Source organism: Magallana gigas, chromosome 8 (genome assembly GCF_963853765.1).
Source record: "Magallana gigas chromosome 8, xbMagGiga1.1, whole genome shotgun sequence".
Classification (NCBI taxonomy): Eukaryota; Metazoa; Mollusca; class Bivalvia; order Ostreida; family Ostreidae; genus Magallana; species Magallana gigas.
Genome location: NC_088860.1, coordinates 45,932,523 through 45,951,627, shown reverse-complemented (window position 1 = coordinate 45,951,627; position 19,105 = coordinate 45,932,523). Strand labels below are relative to the sequence as shown.

At 31.2% G+C, this 19,105-nt stretch overlaps 1 protein-coding gene across 1 annotated transcript; it reads right to left on the bottom strand.

The window, feature by feature from the left end:
* Nucleotides 1–6,729: 6,729 nt before the first annotated feature.
* Nucleotides 6,730–11,747, bottom strand: LOC136269661 (uncharacterized). The gene is made up of 6 exons (XM_066068338.1): nucleotides 11,610–11,747; nucleotides 9,744–9,810; nucleotides 8,695–8,761; nucleotides 8,275–8,352; nucleotides 7,310–7,546; nucleotides 6,730–7,028 (listed from the first exon to the last, which is right to left on the bottom strand). Exons 2-6 carry the CDS (start codon nucleotides 9,753–9,755, stop codon nucleotides 6,787–6,789), a joined length of 636 nt encoding a protein of 211 aa, XP_065924410.1. The 5' UTR covers nucleotides 9,756–9,810; nucleotides 11,610–11,747; the 3' UTR covers nucleotides 6,730–6,786.
* Nucleotides 11,748–19,105: the final 7,358 nt, after the last annotated feature.

The window sequence follows — 19,105 nt, the reverse complement described above, 5'->3', positions numbered from 1 at the left end:
AACATATATTCGATTTAAAAAAATATAACGTACTCGTTTGTATAAAAAAAACCAAAACGCTTTTATGAGACAATATGCATATCCCATCGACACTAGTCTTTGAAACATAAATTTTCTTAAGTGTTGTTTAAAATATTGCCTTCTTTTTTTCCAGGGGAGGGGGGGGGGGTTACAACGGAACCACTTTTGACTTTTGTTGAAGTTTTTCTGAAATATTGTTTAAGCAATAGACGTCAAAGTTATGTTCAAATAATATAAATCTTTCATTACCTTTTTTTTATTGATTTTGTTATTGTGTAGGATATTTTTACAGAGATTACTAAGAAGACTTTTCTGCTCTCGGAAGCTTTACCTTTCCTTGGCGGACTTGCTTTTTAAACCGTGCTAGCCCAATGACCTGGGCGTTTTCGTATAAGAGCGTTGTTTACAACCACCAGCATTCAGTTTTCTTTGCTTTCTCAAACGTATAATTACTGTTCTATGCAAAAATGGTTAGACTTGAAAATGTCTATTTTCTACATCTGTTTAAACAAACATTATTTATCCGAACATAATGCAGGTATTTAATGGAATATAGAACAATATAACACAAAACAGATTATACCAGTTATAATAATCTAAAAGTGTTACAACATCGTTTATTTGTATATGTTTATAAAGTTAATAAATTGGGCTATTTCGGGCGAAAAAGAAATTTTGTGCAAATGGAAGACTTGCGTCTGCCGAAATAAAGGCTAAAATTCACTAAATTTGGAAAGGAGTAACACATATTCGAACTGTAAAATTTTGAAAGGTTTGATGTTATCTATTAATGTCTGTGTGTTTCATTTTGCTTCATCTAAGAGTTTATTCCTTTACAAAAGTAGTGAATGTAGTTTTGAGAGAAAATATTTTTGTGCGAAACGTAAAAAGAAAAAAAATCATAGATAGCAATGGACCGTGGTATCCTACTTTCTTGCCTTATGTTACTTAATTAAATATTTTTCATCAACGGATGATGAAGATATTTTGAACAATATGTTGATTTCTAGCCGGATTTGTCCTTAGAACTGACTTTTATGTATTTTCATCACCTTTGATTCATCTAAACTATATTCAATATGAAATTTAGAAATTAATACGAATCTGCTATGAAACTGTGTTAGTTATGTAAGGCAAGCAATGGGTTTTTTGAACTCATAGAAAAGGGAATAGCTTTTGAAACTGTCCATTAACTGTTAGAAAGTTACTTAAACTAAAACGATATATTATTAGGGTGCATATAAATAACAAAATCTTTTAAAACTTTTTTTTCATTTATAAGATGATTCTTTAATCTATCATTTACTAAACCCTAAAAAAATCAATCTTACATGTATATTGCATTTATCGACTAACTGCAACTTTCTTTTGATATTTATTAAGAACGTTTTGGATAAACTACATTAAAGATGATTGTTCACTATATTTTCTCGAAATCCATTTAGCTCGAAAAACGACATTTGGGTTTTGAGAAGGGGATATGTATCGATTATGCAATACTCCTAGAATTCTTGTTTAATATACCTCCAATTAAAGTACCATTTTAAGCAAATGAATTAACTATGCTTGTTTGTTTATATTTTTCTTATTCATAAACATGTATTTTTATCTCATTTACTAAAACAAAGTCACCTGGTTGATATACATATGTGCTATGTTTGAATTGTCATAAGAGAGCTTGCAAGATATTTGTTAAAATTTATCTAATTAAAAATATCCAAATACCATAGGGTGTATAAACTATGCTTAATCTGATAGTTAAACTTGTGTCCTGTATATTTTTTTGATTTATGGTTCTTTTATATATAACATGTAAATTATCAAATACTATTAACTTAGTAATAAATGTATTTCTGTTTATGCCCTATTAATCACAGTCTTTACTTTCAGTCACCTTTTGATTACGTTATATACGTCTTCTTTGAAACATAAATTTTCTTAAGTGTTGTTTAAAATATTGCCTTCTTTTTTTCCAGGGGAGGGGGGGGGGGTTTACAACGGAACCACTTTTGACTTTTGTTGAAGTTTTTCTGAAATATTGTTTAAGCAATAGACGTCAAAGTTATGTTCAAATAATATAAATCTTTCATTACCTTTTTTTTATTGATTTTGTTATTGTGTAGGATATTTTTACAGAGATTACTAAGAAGACTTTTCTGCTCTCGGAAGCTTTACCTTTCCTTGGCGGACTTGCTTTTTAAACCGTGCTAGCCCAATGACCTGGGCGTTTTTGTATAAGAGCGTTGTTTACAACCACCAGCATTCAGTTTTCTTTGCTTTCTCAAACGTATAATTACTGTTCTATGCAAAAATGGTTAGACTTGAAAATGTCTATTTTCTACATCTGTTTAAACAAACATTATTTATCCGAACATAATGCAGGTATTTAATGGAATATAGAACAATATAACACAAAACAGATTATACCAGTTATAATAATCTAAAAGTGTTACAACATCGTTTATTTGTATATGTTTATAAAGTTAATAAATTGGGCTATTTCGGGCGAAAAAGAAATTTTGTGCAAATGGAAGACTTGCGTCTGCCGAAATAAAGGCTAAAATTCACTAAATTTGGAAAGGAGTAACACATATTAGACTGTAAAATTTTGAAAGGTTTGATGTTATCTATTAATGTCTGTGTGTTTCATTTTGCTTCATCTAAGAGTTTATTCCTTTACAAAAGTAGTGAATGTAGTTTTGAGAGAAAATATTTTTGTGCGAAACGTAAAAAGAAAAAAAATCATAGATAGCAATGGACCGTGGTATCCTACTTTCTGTCCTTATGTTACTTAATTAAATATTTTTCATCAACGGATGATGAAGATATTTTGAACAATATGTTGATTTCTAGCCGGATTTGTCCTTAGAACTGACTTTTATGTATTTTCATCACCTTTGATTCATCTAAACTATATTCAATATGAAATTTAGAAATTAATACGAATCTGCTATGAAACTGTGTTAGTTATGTAAGGCAAGCAATGGATTTTTTGAACTCATAGAAAAGGGAATAGCTTTTGAAACTGTCCATTAACTGTTAGAAAGTTACTTAAACTAAAACGATATATTATTAGGGTGCATATAAATAACAAAATCTTTTAAAACTTTTTTTTCATTTATAAGATGATTCTTTAATCTATCATTTACTAAACCCTAAAAAAATCAATCTTACATGTATATTGCATTTATCGACTAACTGCAACTTTCTTTTGATATTTATTAAGAACGTTTTGGATAAACTACATTAAAGATGATTGTTCACTATATTTTCTCGAAATCCATTTAGCTCGAAAAACGACATTTGGGTTTTGAGAAGGGGATATGTATCGATTATGCAATACTCCTAGAATTCTTGTTTAATATACCTCCAATTAAAGTACCATTTTAAGCAAATGAATTAACTATGCTTGTTTGTTTATATTTTTCTTATTCATAAACATGTATTTTTATCTCATTTACTAAAACAAAGTCACCTGGTTGATATACATATGTGCTATGTTTGAATTGTCATAAGAGAGCTTGCAAGATATTTGTTAAAATTTATCTAATTAAAAATATCCAAATACCATAGGGTGTATAAACTATGCTTAATCTGATAGTTAAACTTGTGTCCTGTATATTTTTTTGATTTATGGTTCTTTTATATATAACATGTAAATTATCAAATACTATTAACTTAGTAATAAATGTATTTCTGTTTATGCCCTATTAATCACAGTCTTTACTTTCAGTCACCTTTTGATTACGTTATATACGTCTTCTTTGAAACATAAATTTTCTTAAGTGTTGTTTAAAATATTGCCTTCTTTTTTTCCAGGGGAGGGGGGGGGGGGGTTTACAACGGAACCACTTTTGACTTTTGTTGAAGTTTTTCTGAAATATTGTTTAAGCAATAGACGTCAAAGTTATGTTCAAATAATATAAATCTTTCATTACCTTTTTTTTATTGATTTTGTTATTGTGTAGGATATTTTTACAGAGATTACTAAGAAGACTTTTCTGCTCTCGGAAGCTTTACCTTTCCTTGGCGGACTTGCTTTTTAAACCGTGCTAGCCCAATGACCTGGGCGTTTTTGTATAAGAGCGTTGTTTACAACCACCAGCATTCAGTTTTCTTTGCTTTCTCAAACGTATAATTACTGTTCTATGCAAAAATGGTTAGACTTGAAAATGTCTATTTTCTACATCTGTTTAAACAAACATTATTTATCCGAACATAATGCAGGTATTTAATGGAATATAGAACAATATAACACAAAACAGATTATACCAGTTATAATAATCTAAAAGTGTTACAACATCGTTTATTTGTATATGTTTATAAAGTTAATAAATTGGGCTATTTCGGGCGAAAAAGAAATTTTGTGCAAATGGAAGACTTGCGTCTGCCGAAATAAAGGCTAAAATTCACTAAATTTGGAAAGGAGTAACACATATTCGAACTGTAAAATTTTGAAAGGTTTGATGTTATCTATTAATGTCTGTGTGTTTCATTTTGCTTCATCTAAGAGTTTATTCCTTTACAAAAGTAGTGAATGTAGTTTTGAGAGAAAATATTTTTGTGCGAAACGTAAAAAGAAAAAAAATCATAGATAGCAATGGACCGTGGTATCCTACTTTCTGTCCTTATGTTACTTAATTAAATATTTTTCATCAACGGATGATGAAGATATTTTGAACAATATGTTGATTTCTAGCCGGATTTGTCCTTAGAACTGACTTTTATGTATTTTCATCACCTTTGATTCATCTAAACTATATTCAATATGAAATTTAGAAATTAATACGAATCTGCTATGAAACTGTGTTAGTTATGTAAGGCAAGCAATGGATTTTTTGAACTCATAGAAAAGGGAATAGCTTTTGAAACTGTCCATTAACTGTTAGAAAGTTACTTAAACTAAAACGATATATTATTAGGGTGCATATAAATAACAAAATCTTTTAAAACTTTTTTTTCATTTATAAGATGATTCTTTAATCTATCATTTACTAAACCCTAAAAAAATCAATCTTACATGTATATTGCATTTATCGACTAACTGCAACTTTCTTTTGATATTTATTAAGAACGTTTTGGATAAACTACATTAAAGATGATTGTTCACTATATTTTCTCGAAATCCATTTAGCTCGAAAAACGACATTTGGGTTTTGAGAAGGGGATATGTATCGATTATGCAATACTCCTAGAATTCTTGTTTAATATACCTCCAATTAAAGTACCATTTTAAGCAAATGAATTAACTATGCTTGTTTGTTTATATTTTTCTTATTCATAAACATGTATTTTTATCTCATTTACTAAAACAAAGTCACCTGGTTGATATACATATGTGCTATGTTTGAATTGTCATAAGAGAGCTTGCAAGATATTTGTTAAAATTTATCTAATTAAAAATATCCAAATACCATAGGGTGTATAAACTATGCTTAATCTGATAGTTAAACTTGTGTCCTGTATATTTTTTTGATTTATGGTTCTTTTATATATAACATGTAAATTATCAAATACTATTAACTTAGTAATAAATGTATTTCTGTTTATGCCCTATTAATCACAGTCTTTACTTTCAGTCACCTTTTGATTACGTTATATACGTCTTCTTTAGTGTAGAATATTTTCATTTGCAAAAATGTTTCCTTATTTAAGCCTATAATATACCGAATACTTTCAATTCTGTATTAAATTTTTGTGATGTCACATTGATACTAGCAACGCTTTTCGCTTGGATTATTGTAATAATAAAATCTCAGTAATCTCGAACGATTCTAAACAATTTGCCTTATTCACTTACAAAATAAGTAATAAACAGTAATGTCATAAAAGACTATAGATAATATGGGCCTAAAATGGCCCCCTAAAATGAACATCATCATTTTACTGTAATTCTTTGTTTTCTTTGTACAGTTATATATGTGATGTTTTTATATACTGTTCATTTTGATTCAGATGCCCATAATTTAGAAATATGATATCGTAAAAACAACCCTTTCCCGCCATTTTTGTATTTTTAGCTTTAACAAGCTTGTTTTCAAGATTTTTTTCCTTCAGAAAACATAAAGCGCACGCTTGAACAAACAAAATATTTTAATCAGAGATGTATCTAGCCAAGGCTAATAAGTGACCAAAATATTTTCCTTGTTCAAGCATGCGCTCTATATTTCCAATTCATTAAAATATAAGAAGAAAGACAATTTTTGACTGATTTTGATTGAATTATAGAATAGCGTCACTTCCGACGTCATATACTGCCAGCGAGAACAAATAAATATAAAAAAAGGTGAAATATATATTTTACATCATGACCAACTCTTCTAAAAATATAACATACCATTTAATTGTACCAGAAAAACTTTATAAAATGGCATATAATTGAGGCCAAATTTAACTCATATCATAATTTTTTTATATAGTTCGTTTACCGGGTTTTGAACTTGGTCTGTACGTGATCATATCTTCTGAAAAGTCATTCGGGCTCCACTGGATTTGATCACATGACCATCCAATTATATCAATATATCAATAAAATACATTGTAACCTTCTGTTTATTACTTAAATAAATCGAATACGGCACCGTAGTTATTAAAATGATCAACATTGTAATTTGTTCCTCAACCAATAGATTATATTATTGTTTTATTCTCGTTTAAATTGATTAATTCAAAGGAAAAACCGCTTAATCTTCAGACATACAGAGAGTAATATTTGTTTATTAATAGTTTTAATTATAACTGCTCAATAAAACATCACTGTTCGCATTACTTAGAACACACGGCACAGACAAGTTCTCTGCCCTGAACATAAGGCGGACACTTCAGAGAACCACATATAGCCTCAACTTGATAGAAAAGGTATCCATCCTGATTGGCTTTTCCTCCATCAGCGAGGTCCGGCTTCCTGTCAACACACGTATATGTTGACGCAGCTGGATGAATCGGTCTACCAGCCATTAGGTAACCACTATACTCCAGCTTCCATCCATTGTAACAGCTTCTTCTTCCTAAATTAAGCAAGTGTTTAAGTCGCCTTTAAATACAATATGATAATAACGGTAAGAGTGTGTGTTGGGGGGGGGGCTTGAACAGCAGCAAAACTACTTGTATCCACTGTATTGATTTGCCCTTCCCAGACACAACGCTGCTTATATTCAAAATGCATTTAACCCCACCTGAAACAAACGACTGTAATTAAAATATCTGTTCAAAATTGACCCAGGCTATCGTGATATGTCAACTCAAAGTTAATGTGAAAAAAAATACTGGGTAGGTATGATGTTCTCACCTGGAAACATATGCACAACAGATCTCTGACGTACCAAACACACGGCACACGGGACATCATGGTCATGATAGTGTTTCCAGTAGTTGGATACAGTGTGCATCTGGTACTCTGCTCCCATTAATTTAGCTTTCTGGCCATCTTCTCCATCCTTAAATTCACCCCATTGCGGATTTTTGGGTAGGCAAAGGGGTTCTACTGCAGCTCCCGGATTTTTGTAATCCGATCCTCCAACATAACCTAATACAGTTTATATTTTTAAATCCAAATTCATGACTTTTACGAAATTACATAGAGTAGAGAGATAATTATTGGTATGTTACTAATATGATATACAGACAATAGTATGTATTCTATTTTTATTATTTTGTTTTTATTCCAATCGTATGATTTACATTTAGCCATTTAATGTTTTACAGTACTTTTATTGATTGTATCGCCATGCATAATTGAATTCTCAATATGTTGATAAAATTTAAATATGAACAATACTTATATAATACTTATTATACTTATATAACTTACTGTTAGAAAGCAAACCAAAAACAAGTTTAAGTACAAACCAAATCTGAGTAATACTCATTTTTCTTGTTTACACTGAAATTTGTATTGACTAAATGAAAAAAAAAATGACATATTAAATTATCAATGGTCATGTCCTGAAGGGTAGTATGTTTTGTTTATAAAACAAGTTCTAAAATAAGTAATCGATACCAAAACCAAGTCTCAATAAAATTTATTATTTGAAATGACAAACAAAACGTTTCTTGATGAAATAAGAAAAATAGGAAAATATTGTAAATTCCTTATATTACGCAAGTACTTAATTCCGTGATCCTGTTGTTTTATTTCTAATCGCAAGAGTATATAATCGCGAATGCAGAACATCTATCCATATTTCATTTGGTTCTCAGCTCTCAAAAAACAATGGTTTAATTAGGAATTTACAGTAGTTGGAAATAAATTACCTGAATGAACAAGTTCATTTCTAGAGTTGCAGCTTTTCTTACCCCATCGTGTATATACAACGCTACTTCCACTATTATCTAGAGAGACCGAATGATAGTATAACATTTCAAGATACAATGAAGAATGTAAGTGTTTCTATTTACATTGATAAAAAATCTATTTTAGTGAAGCTAGATAGAAAATTAAAAGAAAAACACCTTACGACATGATTAGAGAGGAAAAGAGAACGGCAGTATGTTAAAACATTCTTTTATATGTCCAAACTTAGTTGTTTTCTAAAATACCGTAATTTAAAATATTCATATTGTATCAGCTTATGGTTTTGCTTTTTAACGTTTATTAGATTACGCAAAAAGTCAGTAAATTGCAGTCTCCAAGTGTCAAATATTCCCCAAAATCTCATTGTAAAATGCTCTTACCATATCCGGTACTCAATTTCATTTGCATTACAACATTCATCAGTATGAAGAAAACATAGCCTGACATCTGTTGACAAAAATACTTGAATTAACTTTTGCAATGAAATCATTATCAATAAAAGATGCTTATTTTAGGTAAAGTATTCCTGATAATTCAAGTTTGCATATATGTATTTAAGGAAAATATTTTTTTTTATAAAACCATTAGATACTCTATATTCGTTAAAATAACAACAGAACGAAAAAATAATATATCGTGTGCATCAGTTGTCTTTGTTTTTAAAATAGATTACAAGTACCTGAACGTATATTTTACCGTAATATTTTTAAGCAATGGTATTTTTTTTTAAATTGCTTGATTTTTTAAAAATCACAAACTTTCAATTATAAAAACTTTAATGCACAATCTGCGCAGTTTGTTCATGACAATCACATGTTAAATAATGTAATGATGTTCCTCAAATGGTGGGCAACAATAAAAACGAGTTACTTTATTTAGTGACCTCTTTTCATTATAATGTTCCTTATAATGATTTATGCTCAGTTACCAGCAGAACTAGTGGTAAATGCAGCGGATATTTATAAATTCCCGTACTGCTGTTTGTCAAAAAATATGCTTTGAATTAGAGACTCGTGTCGTTTATAGTTTGTGACATGCATATCTACTTAAGCATAAAAAACAATAGGGAAAAATACTTTTTTATCTTATGAATAGAATTTCGTTCGAGCTAGTTTGACGTCAACATAATACATATATACAGTTTAACACAAAATATTATTGCATTATGTCTTTAATTAGAAATTTTCACACATAACTTATGCTTCTTCAGAAATTATACCGGTACATGTTTATTTTGACAAATCTTTACATAATCTTTTTTATACATATTTTTTGCGCATGAATAAAATTTTATAATATAATTCAGAAAACCATCATAAAGTTAACAATCGTTGTATTATAACGTATTTATCATTTTTATAAACAATAAACTCAGGGTCACCTAACACAAAGTTAAAAATGAAGGATTTAGAATGATCAGTTTTCTTACCTTTGAAAACATTGTGAATGGAATCACCGAACAAACTTCCTCGAGCTTCTTATTCCAAATCTTGTCACTTCAATATATCGATTTATACTATAACTATTCTATTATAATTCTTTATGACATAATGCATTATAAAACATACCTACGAGGGTCAATAAATATAGGCAGAAATTGTATGATTATAAGTTGTTTAAATTTAATAACGCATAAATTTCTGCACCAACATTTTTTTTCATTGATATGTAAAGTTTCATGGTAGAAAAAGTATTCTTATTATCCGATTTTAAAAACAGCATGTTTCGTCATCACGGAGCACAGTGACGTCCAAAACATAAAGATGACGCATGCACAGGTTAACAAAATACCCTATCTATATAATTCTTAATCTCTTGTGCCTTTCACATTGCATTTTAAAACTGCTCAATAAAAATACCACTTGGCGTCTTATTTACTTAGATTTGTTTGTCTGTTTCAGTCAGTACAGGTTTCACATTTTGTTGCTCCGAGATATCCGGCGACATTATCTTTTCATCATAATCTCAAAGACGATAGTCTCTCTTTAGTAACCGATTACTGTTCAACAAAACAATATATCCCGTGATAAATTGGTACAAGGAATATCATGACAATAGTCATTTTATGGTTTAAATCTTATCTGATTTTAGGCCCACAATATATAAATATCTTTACTTTCGGCAATGTGGTTTGTTGTTGTTTGTGTATTTCCTTGAATTTTGATTTTTAACATTGTTCGTTATCACTACATATCATTTTTACATAACACACAATTTGTCCGTGACCTCTTATATATACTTCAAATTAAAGAAAATTTCTTCGAGCGCTTACGTGTTGATGAATTTTAGATTTGTACATAATAATAGATATCAACTAAATACGATCTGTAACGAGTAGGTCTTCCGTTTAAATTTTACACGATGCGATTAAAATATCAATGGAATTTCAGAATCCCCCCCCCCCTCAACCACTCCCTTTTAAGATTTTAGTCCCCTAAAATACCTAATTACGTCATCAATGTGTGTTGCAATGAGTTTCACAAACTGATATTGTTACGATCAACAACTTTGTTTCTATAATGCATTACAAAATCTTTATCATTTTTAAGGAATATGTAAAAGACATTACGAGTGTCTTGGCCCCTGATTTAAAGGGACATCCGCTTTTTCTTGAATTTATTCGAAAGTTCTCAACAATACCGACATTTTTTTGTTCTTAGGCATATCTAAAATGGTTGTTCATTTCTTATATAAACATGATTTAATATTTTACGATCGTATCTAGTGTGTGTTTCGTTTTCTTCAAGACCTTTATATGAGGAGCTAATTGTCCAAAAGATAAGAACACATGAACCTATGCGACGGCAATAAATTATGAATGCAATTAATTAAAAGGTTTTGAAAATTCTGCAGGTGTCCTACCTGCTATAAACAGACTACAAAAAACGACACATTTGACTAGAAGTTCCATATTTTATCGTTACAGTTTCCCCTAGTCTGTCAGATCCACAATTAATCCGCGAGGCGCCTGGGCTGTGTTTATACACCCCCCTCCCTCTTTTAAAAAATAATAAAATGAATCAATGGTGTGCGATAGTTATCGTTTTTGTATTTAACATAACGTCGGTTTAAAAATGAAATATTCTTTTTAATTTTAATAAAAACAATATATAGATAATGTTTGTATCATTTTCAAAATAAAGTAATAATAATTTAGATTTAACCACCGTTTTGTAAACCTATGCCTGCAACATGTATATTATTAACTACAGTCCCCTATCTGTGGGGTTTATTTTGTTTTTGTTTTTTTTTTTGGGGGGGGGGGGGGCGGTTGCTGATTTCCTGATAGACTTACCTTTATTTGTTAAGTTATTTCCTGTTATTTTCTGCAATCCATTTCCCTTCCCACTGTCACACGGAGACTGGATGATGTTGCGTAGTTATTCTGTCACCAGTGAACAACTCTCGGCAGAATTGTAAACACATGGTCAGCTTAATCAACAAATTCATCAAAATTAGACATGAAATATAGCTGTAATCAGTATATATCGGGTTTATCTGCATAACACGTAATTTTGTTGCTATTTGTGATTATAACACTTGACAAATGTTTCAGACTTTTGCAGTGGGCTAGATCCTGTTTGTTAAAAAAAGTAATGAGTGTGTGTTGTTGTCTAACTTTCTACCTTAAGGCTATTCACTAATCACCATTCATAACTGCGTACAAAACGCCCTGTCTGCCTGTGTCTCTCTCATATATATATATATATATATATATATATATATATATATATATATAATATATATATATATATATATATATATATATATATATATATATATATATATATATATATATATATATATATATAAAGCACAGAGAAATTCACTTTTGTTGGAGCTCCACCATCTGCCCCGACCGAGGCTTGAAATCACGACGTCTGGAACCCATTCTCCTAGCAGTGAGTGGCTACCGCGCTCCCCACTCGGCTATCTAGGCAAGACAAAAATCTTGCTTTCGATAACGAACGGAACCTAGCGTGCTGGCCGCGCACTACACAGTCGCTTGAGATACAGGTGGAATACAGTTAAACGACAATCTGAGAGGATCGGAACGATACACATTTATAGTTGATGTTGAATAATTATTAGCAAACAAAATCATTAATTCATTATAACATGCAGTCTGGAAAGTTAACTGGAGAACTAAAATGCCAGGGGTTTTTGTTTTCTCTATCTTATAGGGTGTAAGGATGCCCGCCTACTAAATACACAACCATGCTCACACGTCAACCGATTACAGATGGCATTATTATGGATTTATAAATCGTTCTTAAACATTCGATCTGATATATCATTGTTAACAATTCAAAATTTTGAACGATTAAATTGGTTTTCATACATACACTGACCCTCACGAAAGAATCAATTCTGACCAATAGAAATTTTATTTACAAGACACTGCGCAAGAATGTCTCATTCATTTATTTTTTCCAGTTATAGAGGACGAGTCCAAAAAAGGAACATTTCATTTGAGACAGATCATACAATGCGACCATATACCGTGAATGCAGTTTACTTTGCGTCTACTTTCTTATTTTGAGAGTCCTTCTTATCATGGCTTGAAATTGAGGGAAAACCTTGAATGTTGTTCATCTTTATGTCATATAACATGGGAAACTGTTTTCATTCCACCCACAAGCTTGAAATAATATAATTTTAATGAAAACAATATAAATAGACGTCATAAATCCCATATCAAACGACATATTACCACTTGAATCTGCGCGTCTTTTTAATGAATTTATCAACAGCGGCAAATTCTAAAATGTATTTTTAAAGGTAATGTTAGCTGCAAGTCTGTAGCCCTTGTATGAGAAATTTCGGATGGTAGTCAATTTTTCCGTGATCCAGACCGAGAGCTAGATATATGCAGCTAAGTTAACTTATTATGCTTCCAATGAAATACTTTGCTTAGTAATACAAGCTTTTAAAAAAGCAATACTTATATTTGTTTAAAATATAACACCCGAATACTTCGTCTTACATTCGCTATTTGTAGCACAAGCAGAACCAGCTCACCATATACATTGTTGGAATTTAATTGCCCTAGCATTGCATTGCTTTGGATGTACACAATTTCTTTTAAAAATTAAACACTTAAAGTGTTAATTTATATGGCTATTAATTTATTTGTACACATAACGTACACACGTGATTAAAAAAAACCCAGACGGAAAACGGTAAAGAATTCAGATATTGAGTCTACATTGTATAGAACTTGTAAAACAAACACATTGCAGGTCTGAATGTTTGTTACATGTAATGTGTCAATCTATCAATATACAGTTTGTTAATCATTTTCGATTGCTAAGGCTACAGCGTAGTTGATGAACATTGAACAACATTTTTTCCATGCAACTTTTTTCCATGGAAGATAGCGAGTACAATTATAAAGCATTTATTAAATTTATTTAATTACCTCTATAGAATTGTGTATGTAATAAATAATTTATAAACTGCTGCTGAAGGTTGTTTGGTATTTTCGTTTGCAGATGTTTTGCATATAAAAATCGTGAAACGCGGGGCAAGTCATAATTAATATCCCTAATAATCGTAGCTTAAAATAAGCGGCTTTGGATTCAAATATTATCGTAAACGAATATTAAGTTCACTTTTTTAAATCATCTCCACGATGATAATATCATCTCCATTGGAAATCAGCATTTTGTTTTGCTTTAAAAGAAATGTTCTATTGGGAGCAATCCCGTGTTCGTTTAAATTGCCAGCGTACATTTGAAATGTCAGTATTATAGTATTATGCTTTAAATGACGGCCGTGTATACGTATTGTAGAAAAGTTGAGTTTAATTACCATGCATTGGAACCATTTTATTAACACATCTCCCAGTACTGAGACAATTCAAATGTCTCCGTTACAGTAAAATAGTGGGGCGTTAAACATGTGTACGTCCAGCTCTACAAGCACATGCACTGTCGTCTGGGCGACGGCCTGAATACAGCTAGCGACTCTGCTATCGATCGGTTTCCTGAGTCTCGTAATCCATCTAAATATAGAAAGGGGCAGAGTTATGAAACAAACAACAAAAATAAGGTCAAAGAGGTTCATCTTTATGAAATGAAATTGTACATATGAATAAAAAGATTTGGGAATTTTATGTGGAATTATCTTTGCGCGCTACATGTGTCAGTTAGTGCATTACAAGAAGCCCTTTCATAACCTCCTAAAAGTGCGCACCCCCACAAAAATGGACCGAACTGACAACTATTGTTTCTGCAAATACTGACTATAAATTACGAAAACATTAAATTGATTACTACGGAAGGATTTGGAATTAATTTCTTTACAACTTTGCTTCAATAATGCATTAGAAAGGTTTATTCCTTAACAAGTTATTGACAAAAAACTTTTGACGCCTCTAACTCCCTAATTACTGGGGCCATCCCCTTTTTCTGTATACCGAATGAAAGGTCTCGGTAAGACCAAGAACTTTTAAAATACATCTTATAACAAATTATTATCAGGTAGAAAACTAAAACGGAAAATACGAGAATTGTTTTGCCTTTTTTTTCTAACCTTCAACATCCATACCACTCCTTTTATTTGCATTTAAATGATAAATAAAATATGTCACGCACAAATTCAATGTATCAGCTTCAAAACCAGCCCATCTTTGAGACTCTGCCAGTCATCGTTAAAGCTAAACCCTCAGGACAAAAGAAGTCGTTAAATTTTACTGAAAGGGGAATAACTCAAAACAGGAAGGGGATTTTCATCAACTAAAATATGCAACGACAACATCGCACGGCAAGTTATCAGACCTGAAAATTTCAAAACAATCGGTGAACAAACGAGCGAGATATTAAGGATCAACGTTGGCGTCTAGAAGAAAAAAAAAAGAAATCTGAAATTTTTTTTAGAATAATAGTAAGGTCTTCCGCTCCCAGCGGACGACCTTAATCAATGGAATTGATTAGAATCATTAATACAGAAATCTTCTTTTCTACAATGCTTTACAAATTTAAAGTACAAATTTAAGTACGTTTGCCCATAAAAAGCCCTTATTACGTAATAAATGGGCGTGGCAATGCTTTTTTCTGGTATATATTGTTACGATCAACAACTTTGCTTCTATAATGCATTACAAAATCTTTATCGTTTTTAAGTTATCTGTAATAGAGTTTACGAGAGTATTGTCCCCTAATTTTAAGGGGCTAGCCTTTTTTTCTTGAGTTTAAATTAGGAGCCAAGACACTCGTTAACTCTTATACAAATAACTTTGAAACGATAAAGATTGTGTAATGCATTAAAGAAAATTGTTGATCGTTGTTGATCGTTACAACATTTATCAGTTGAAATCATTGCCACGCCCATTTATTACGTAATTAGGGATTTTTAGGGGCCAAAGTACTTAACTTTGGATGCAATATATCTAGAGAAGAAGACATACTTTGTTATGCATTGTAGAAGAGAAAATGTTTGCATTGATGATTCTAATCGATTCCATTAATCAAAACACCAATGTTTGTGCCCATTAAAGATATAGAAGACTGGTCCCTAAAATATTAAATCACTTGTATCTCAAAAATGATCGACAATTTTAGATAGGTGTAAGAACAAAAAATGTCATCATTTAAAGGCTAGAATTATGACCTCTGGCAATCATCTGTGAAAAAATGGTCAAAATCGACAGAAGATTTTTCTGAGAAATCGCGTGCACAAACTTTGTGGAAAAAAAATTCAGAAAAAACGGTACGAAAACGAAAAGGTCTTCCGTTGGAAACGGAAGACCTTAACTAGATACGATCTCGTTACGAGTAACGATTAGGTCTTCCGTTCAATTTTTAAACGAATCGATTTAATATCAATGAAATTTCAGAATTCCTCCTCAACCCCTCCCTTTCAGATAATGTATACGATTGTCAATATCCTTTTCAATGGTTCACAGAGTGTTTTGCTTTTTACATACAGCACAATAAAGATTTAAGATTTAGGTCCTCTAAGATCCCTAATTACGTCATCAATGGGTGTGGCAATCAGTTTTACTAACTGATATTGTTACGATCAACAACTTTGTTTCTATAACATATTTCAAAATCTTTAAAGGTATTTGTAAAAGATTTTACGAGTGTCTTTGCCCCTAATTTAAGGGGCTAGCCCCCTTTTCATGAATTCATGCGAAAGTTCTCACGAATACCGACATTTTTTTGCTCCTACACGTATTTAAAATTGTTGATCATTTTTTTTAGATAAAAATGTTGGAAACGGAAGACCTTAATAAGAAATCGGAAGACCTTAAAAACTGTAATTGAATATACAACATCTTGTCAAATATTTACACGAATTAATTATACACTAATTTAATACCTCGATACAAATTTATAACACATACTGGTACTGTACCAGTTAACGGCTAACACCAGTTATTGGCTAAACTGAGAGTTCGGGTTTATAGCACGGGACAGTCCAAGATTTTTTAATTCAGTCGTCTTTTTCGAATAAAGAAAAGTAGGTTTGCTTGAAAACTTTCTTGAATATGTTTTATACATGAGCTTAAACAATCATTGTTTACCGCTGATTTTACATCTTTGCACTTTCAGCAGTTGGGAGAATGACGTAATAAGTTAAAAATAGAATATTATCTCTTTGTGATACGTTATTATATCCCTTCTTTGATTTGACATATAATATCAATATTTATAACATGTATAAACAAAAGGAATTCATTACTTTCTGTGAGATTCGTAGCGCAGTTGAAGGCCTGATTGCACAATTATTTATTGAATAGTGTACGATTTGGTGAATTACCGTATGATAATAAACGAATAATTTTATGAGTTTTGTTTATAATGTATCAGAACCCCGACTACTTTAGTCTGACCCCACAAGGGACATAATTCAAATTTCATTTAGCAGAGTACAAAATCAACATGTACAGGGATTTTACTATGTTATTATCACGAAGCCGATAACTGGTACAGTAGATCGTAAAAACTCGGCATATTCGGGCCCTGATAAAAATCACAAAACAAGATGTTTGCGGTTCTAAAAAATGATATAAACTAACAGATTGATAAATAAGGAGTTCATTATTTAAAGTATGGCAATTTTTTACCAAAAATATCAAGAAATCAGAAAATACGAAAAGAAAACATTAAATTTTAACCGATGACTGGTATAGTGCCAGTACTGATAAACATGTCATTGACATATTTTAGCGTTCAATACCAAGTGTTCAATACAATTTGAGTTAATTAGTACTTCAATGTAGTTTTTGTGTAAGTCAAAAAAATTATAGTTAGAATATCTTTTATATCTGTAGCAATGGGAAAAAATTAAAAAATCAGTATTCAAGTAATCACCTAAACCAAATTAATGTTTATATTTTTCTAAATTTAGTTTATTTATACTTTATGATACATATTTGGCGCGTTTGATTTGTATGATCTGGTGTAGATAATTTACACATTATTATTAAGCAAACGTTGGTGTTGTGTATATTTCAATATGGTGAATGAACTGACAACTGCCAACATGTTCTGACTTTAAGACTTTTTTTAGTTTACTTGTTTCTTTATGCTTATATCGATAACTTAAAGACATGTATTCAGTGGAGACCTAATGCTAAGGGGAGGAAAGAACTAATTGTTAAGCAAATTAAAAAAAAAGAAAAAAAGAAAATAAAATAAAGTGAATTCAAGTACTTTGCAACTGAAAGTATAATTGTCAAAATTACTGGAGAGCGAGTGCATTCATATGCATTGATAAATAAATTTATTTAAAACTATATTTTCGTACTTTTTAGTACACTGTACATGTATCGGTTTTGACTTTCGCTGATAAAACATGTTTTATTATTACACCTGTATGTATAAAAAAAAATACAAAGCTCTTGAACTTATTTTCCCGAGAACTGTCACATTTATGCACGCAATTTCAATTAGGCTATCAACTCCAGAATATTTTTCGTGCTCCGCTATGTGCTACGATTATGCTATCAACTGTAGATATAGCTTTTTTCATGAGCTGCCAAAAGGAACAACGCAGATTTTTCAGCTTAGCATTTTGCATCTTCCTAGGTAAGCGAAGTGGGCCAAAAACCCTTGGCTAGCGAAGACCGTTTTACCGCCATATTGAAAATACATGACCGATTAGACCCAACCTAACAGAAAGTAAACCCTTACTTAACCCTGGGTTTACTGTCTGGGTTTACTCTGGGTTTACTAGAGTGGACCCAGAGTGGACCCAGAGTGGACCCAGAGTAAACCCAGAGTAGAACCCAAGTAAAACCAGAGTGGACACAGAGAGTAAACCCCGATCAGAAGTATACCCTGAAAACAGACCCTACATGTGTATTTGGATATACAAGATGCAGGAATCACAGGCAGTGGGATGATAAGATAACATACAGGTCTGCTTCACACTTCAGTGCGTATAGTTGACCCCAAAAGCAATTCTCGAGTAAACCCAACGTAAACCCCGAGTAAACCCAAAGTAAACTCCGAGTGGACCCAAATTTTCAAAAAGTAAACCCAAAGTAAACCCAGAAAGTAAACCCGGGGTTTAGTTTGGGTTTACTCTGGTGTTAGATTGGGTTTTACACTTCATTATAAAGATAGGGAATCAAACGTTTCTATTGACTTTTTATCACTTAACCCATTAGTGAGAAAAACCCAAAGATCAACTGATTTGAAAATAAATAGTATAATCATTCCATATAAACATATTTTGATTGGCATGTCTTTTGTATTCATTTTGTTTGTTGCATTTTGTTCAACTTAATTGTATTTCTGAAATGTGTTGAACCATTTTAAACAATTGCTAAAGATA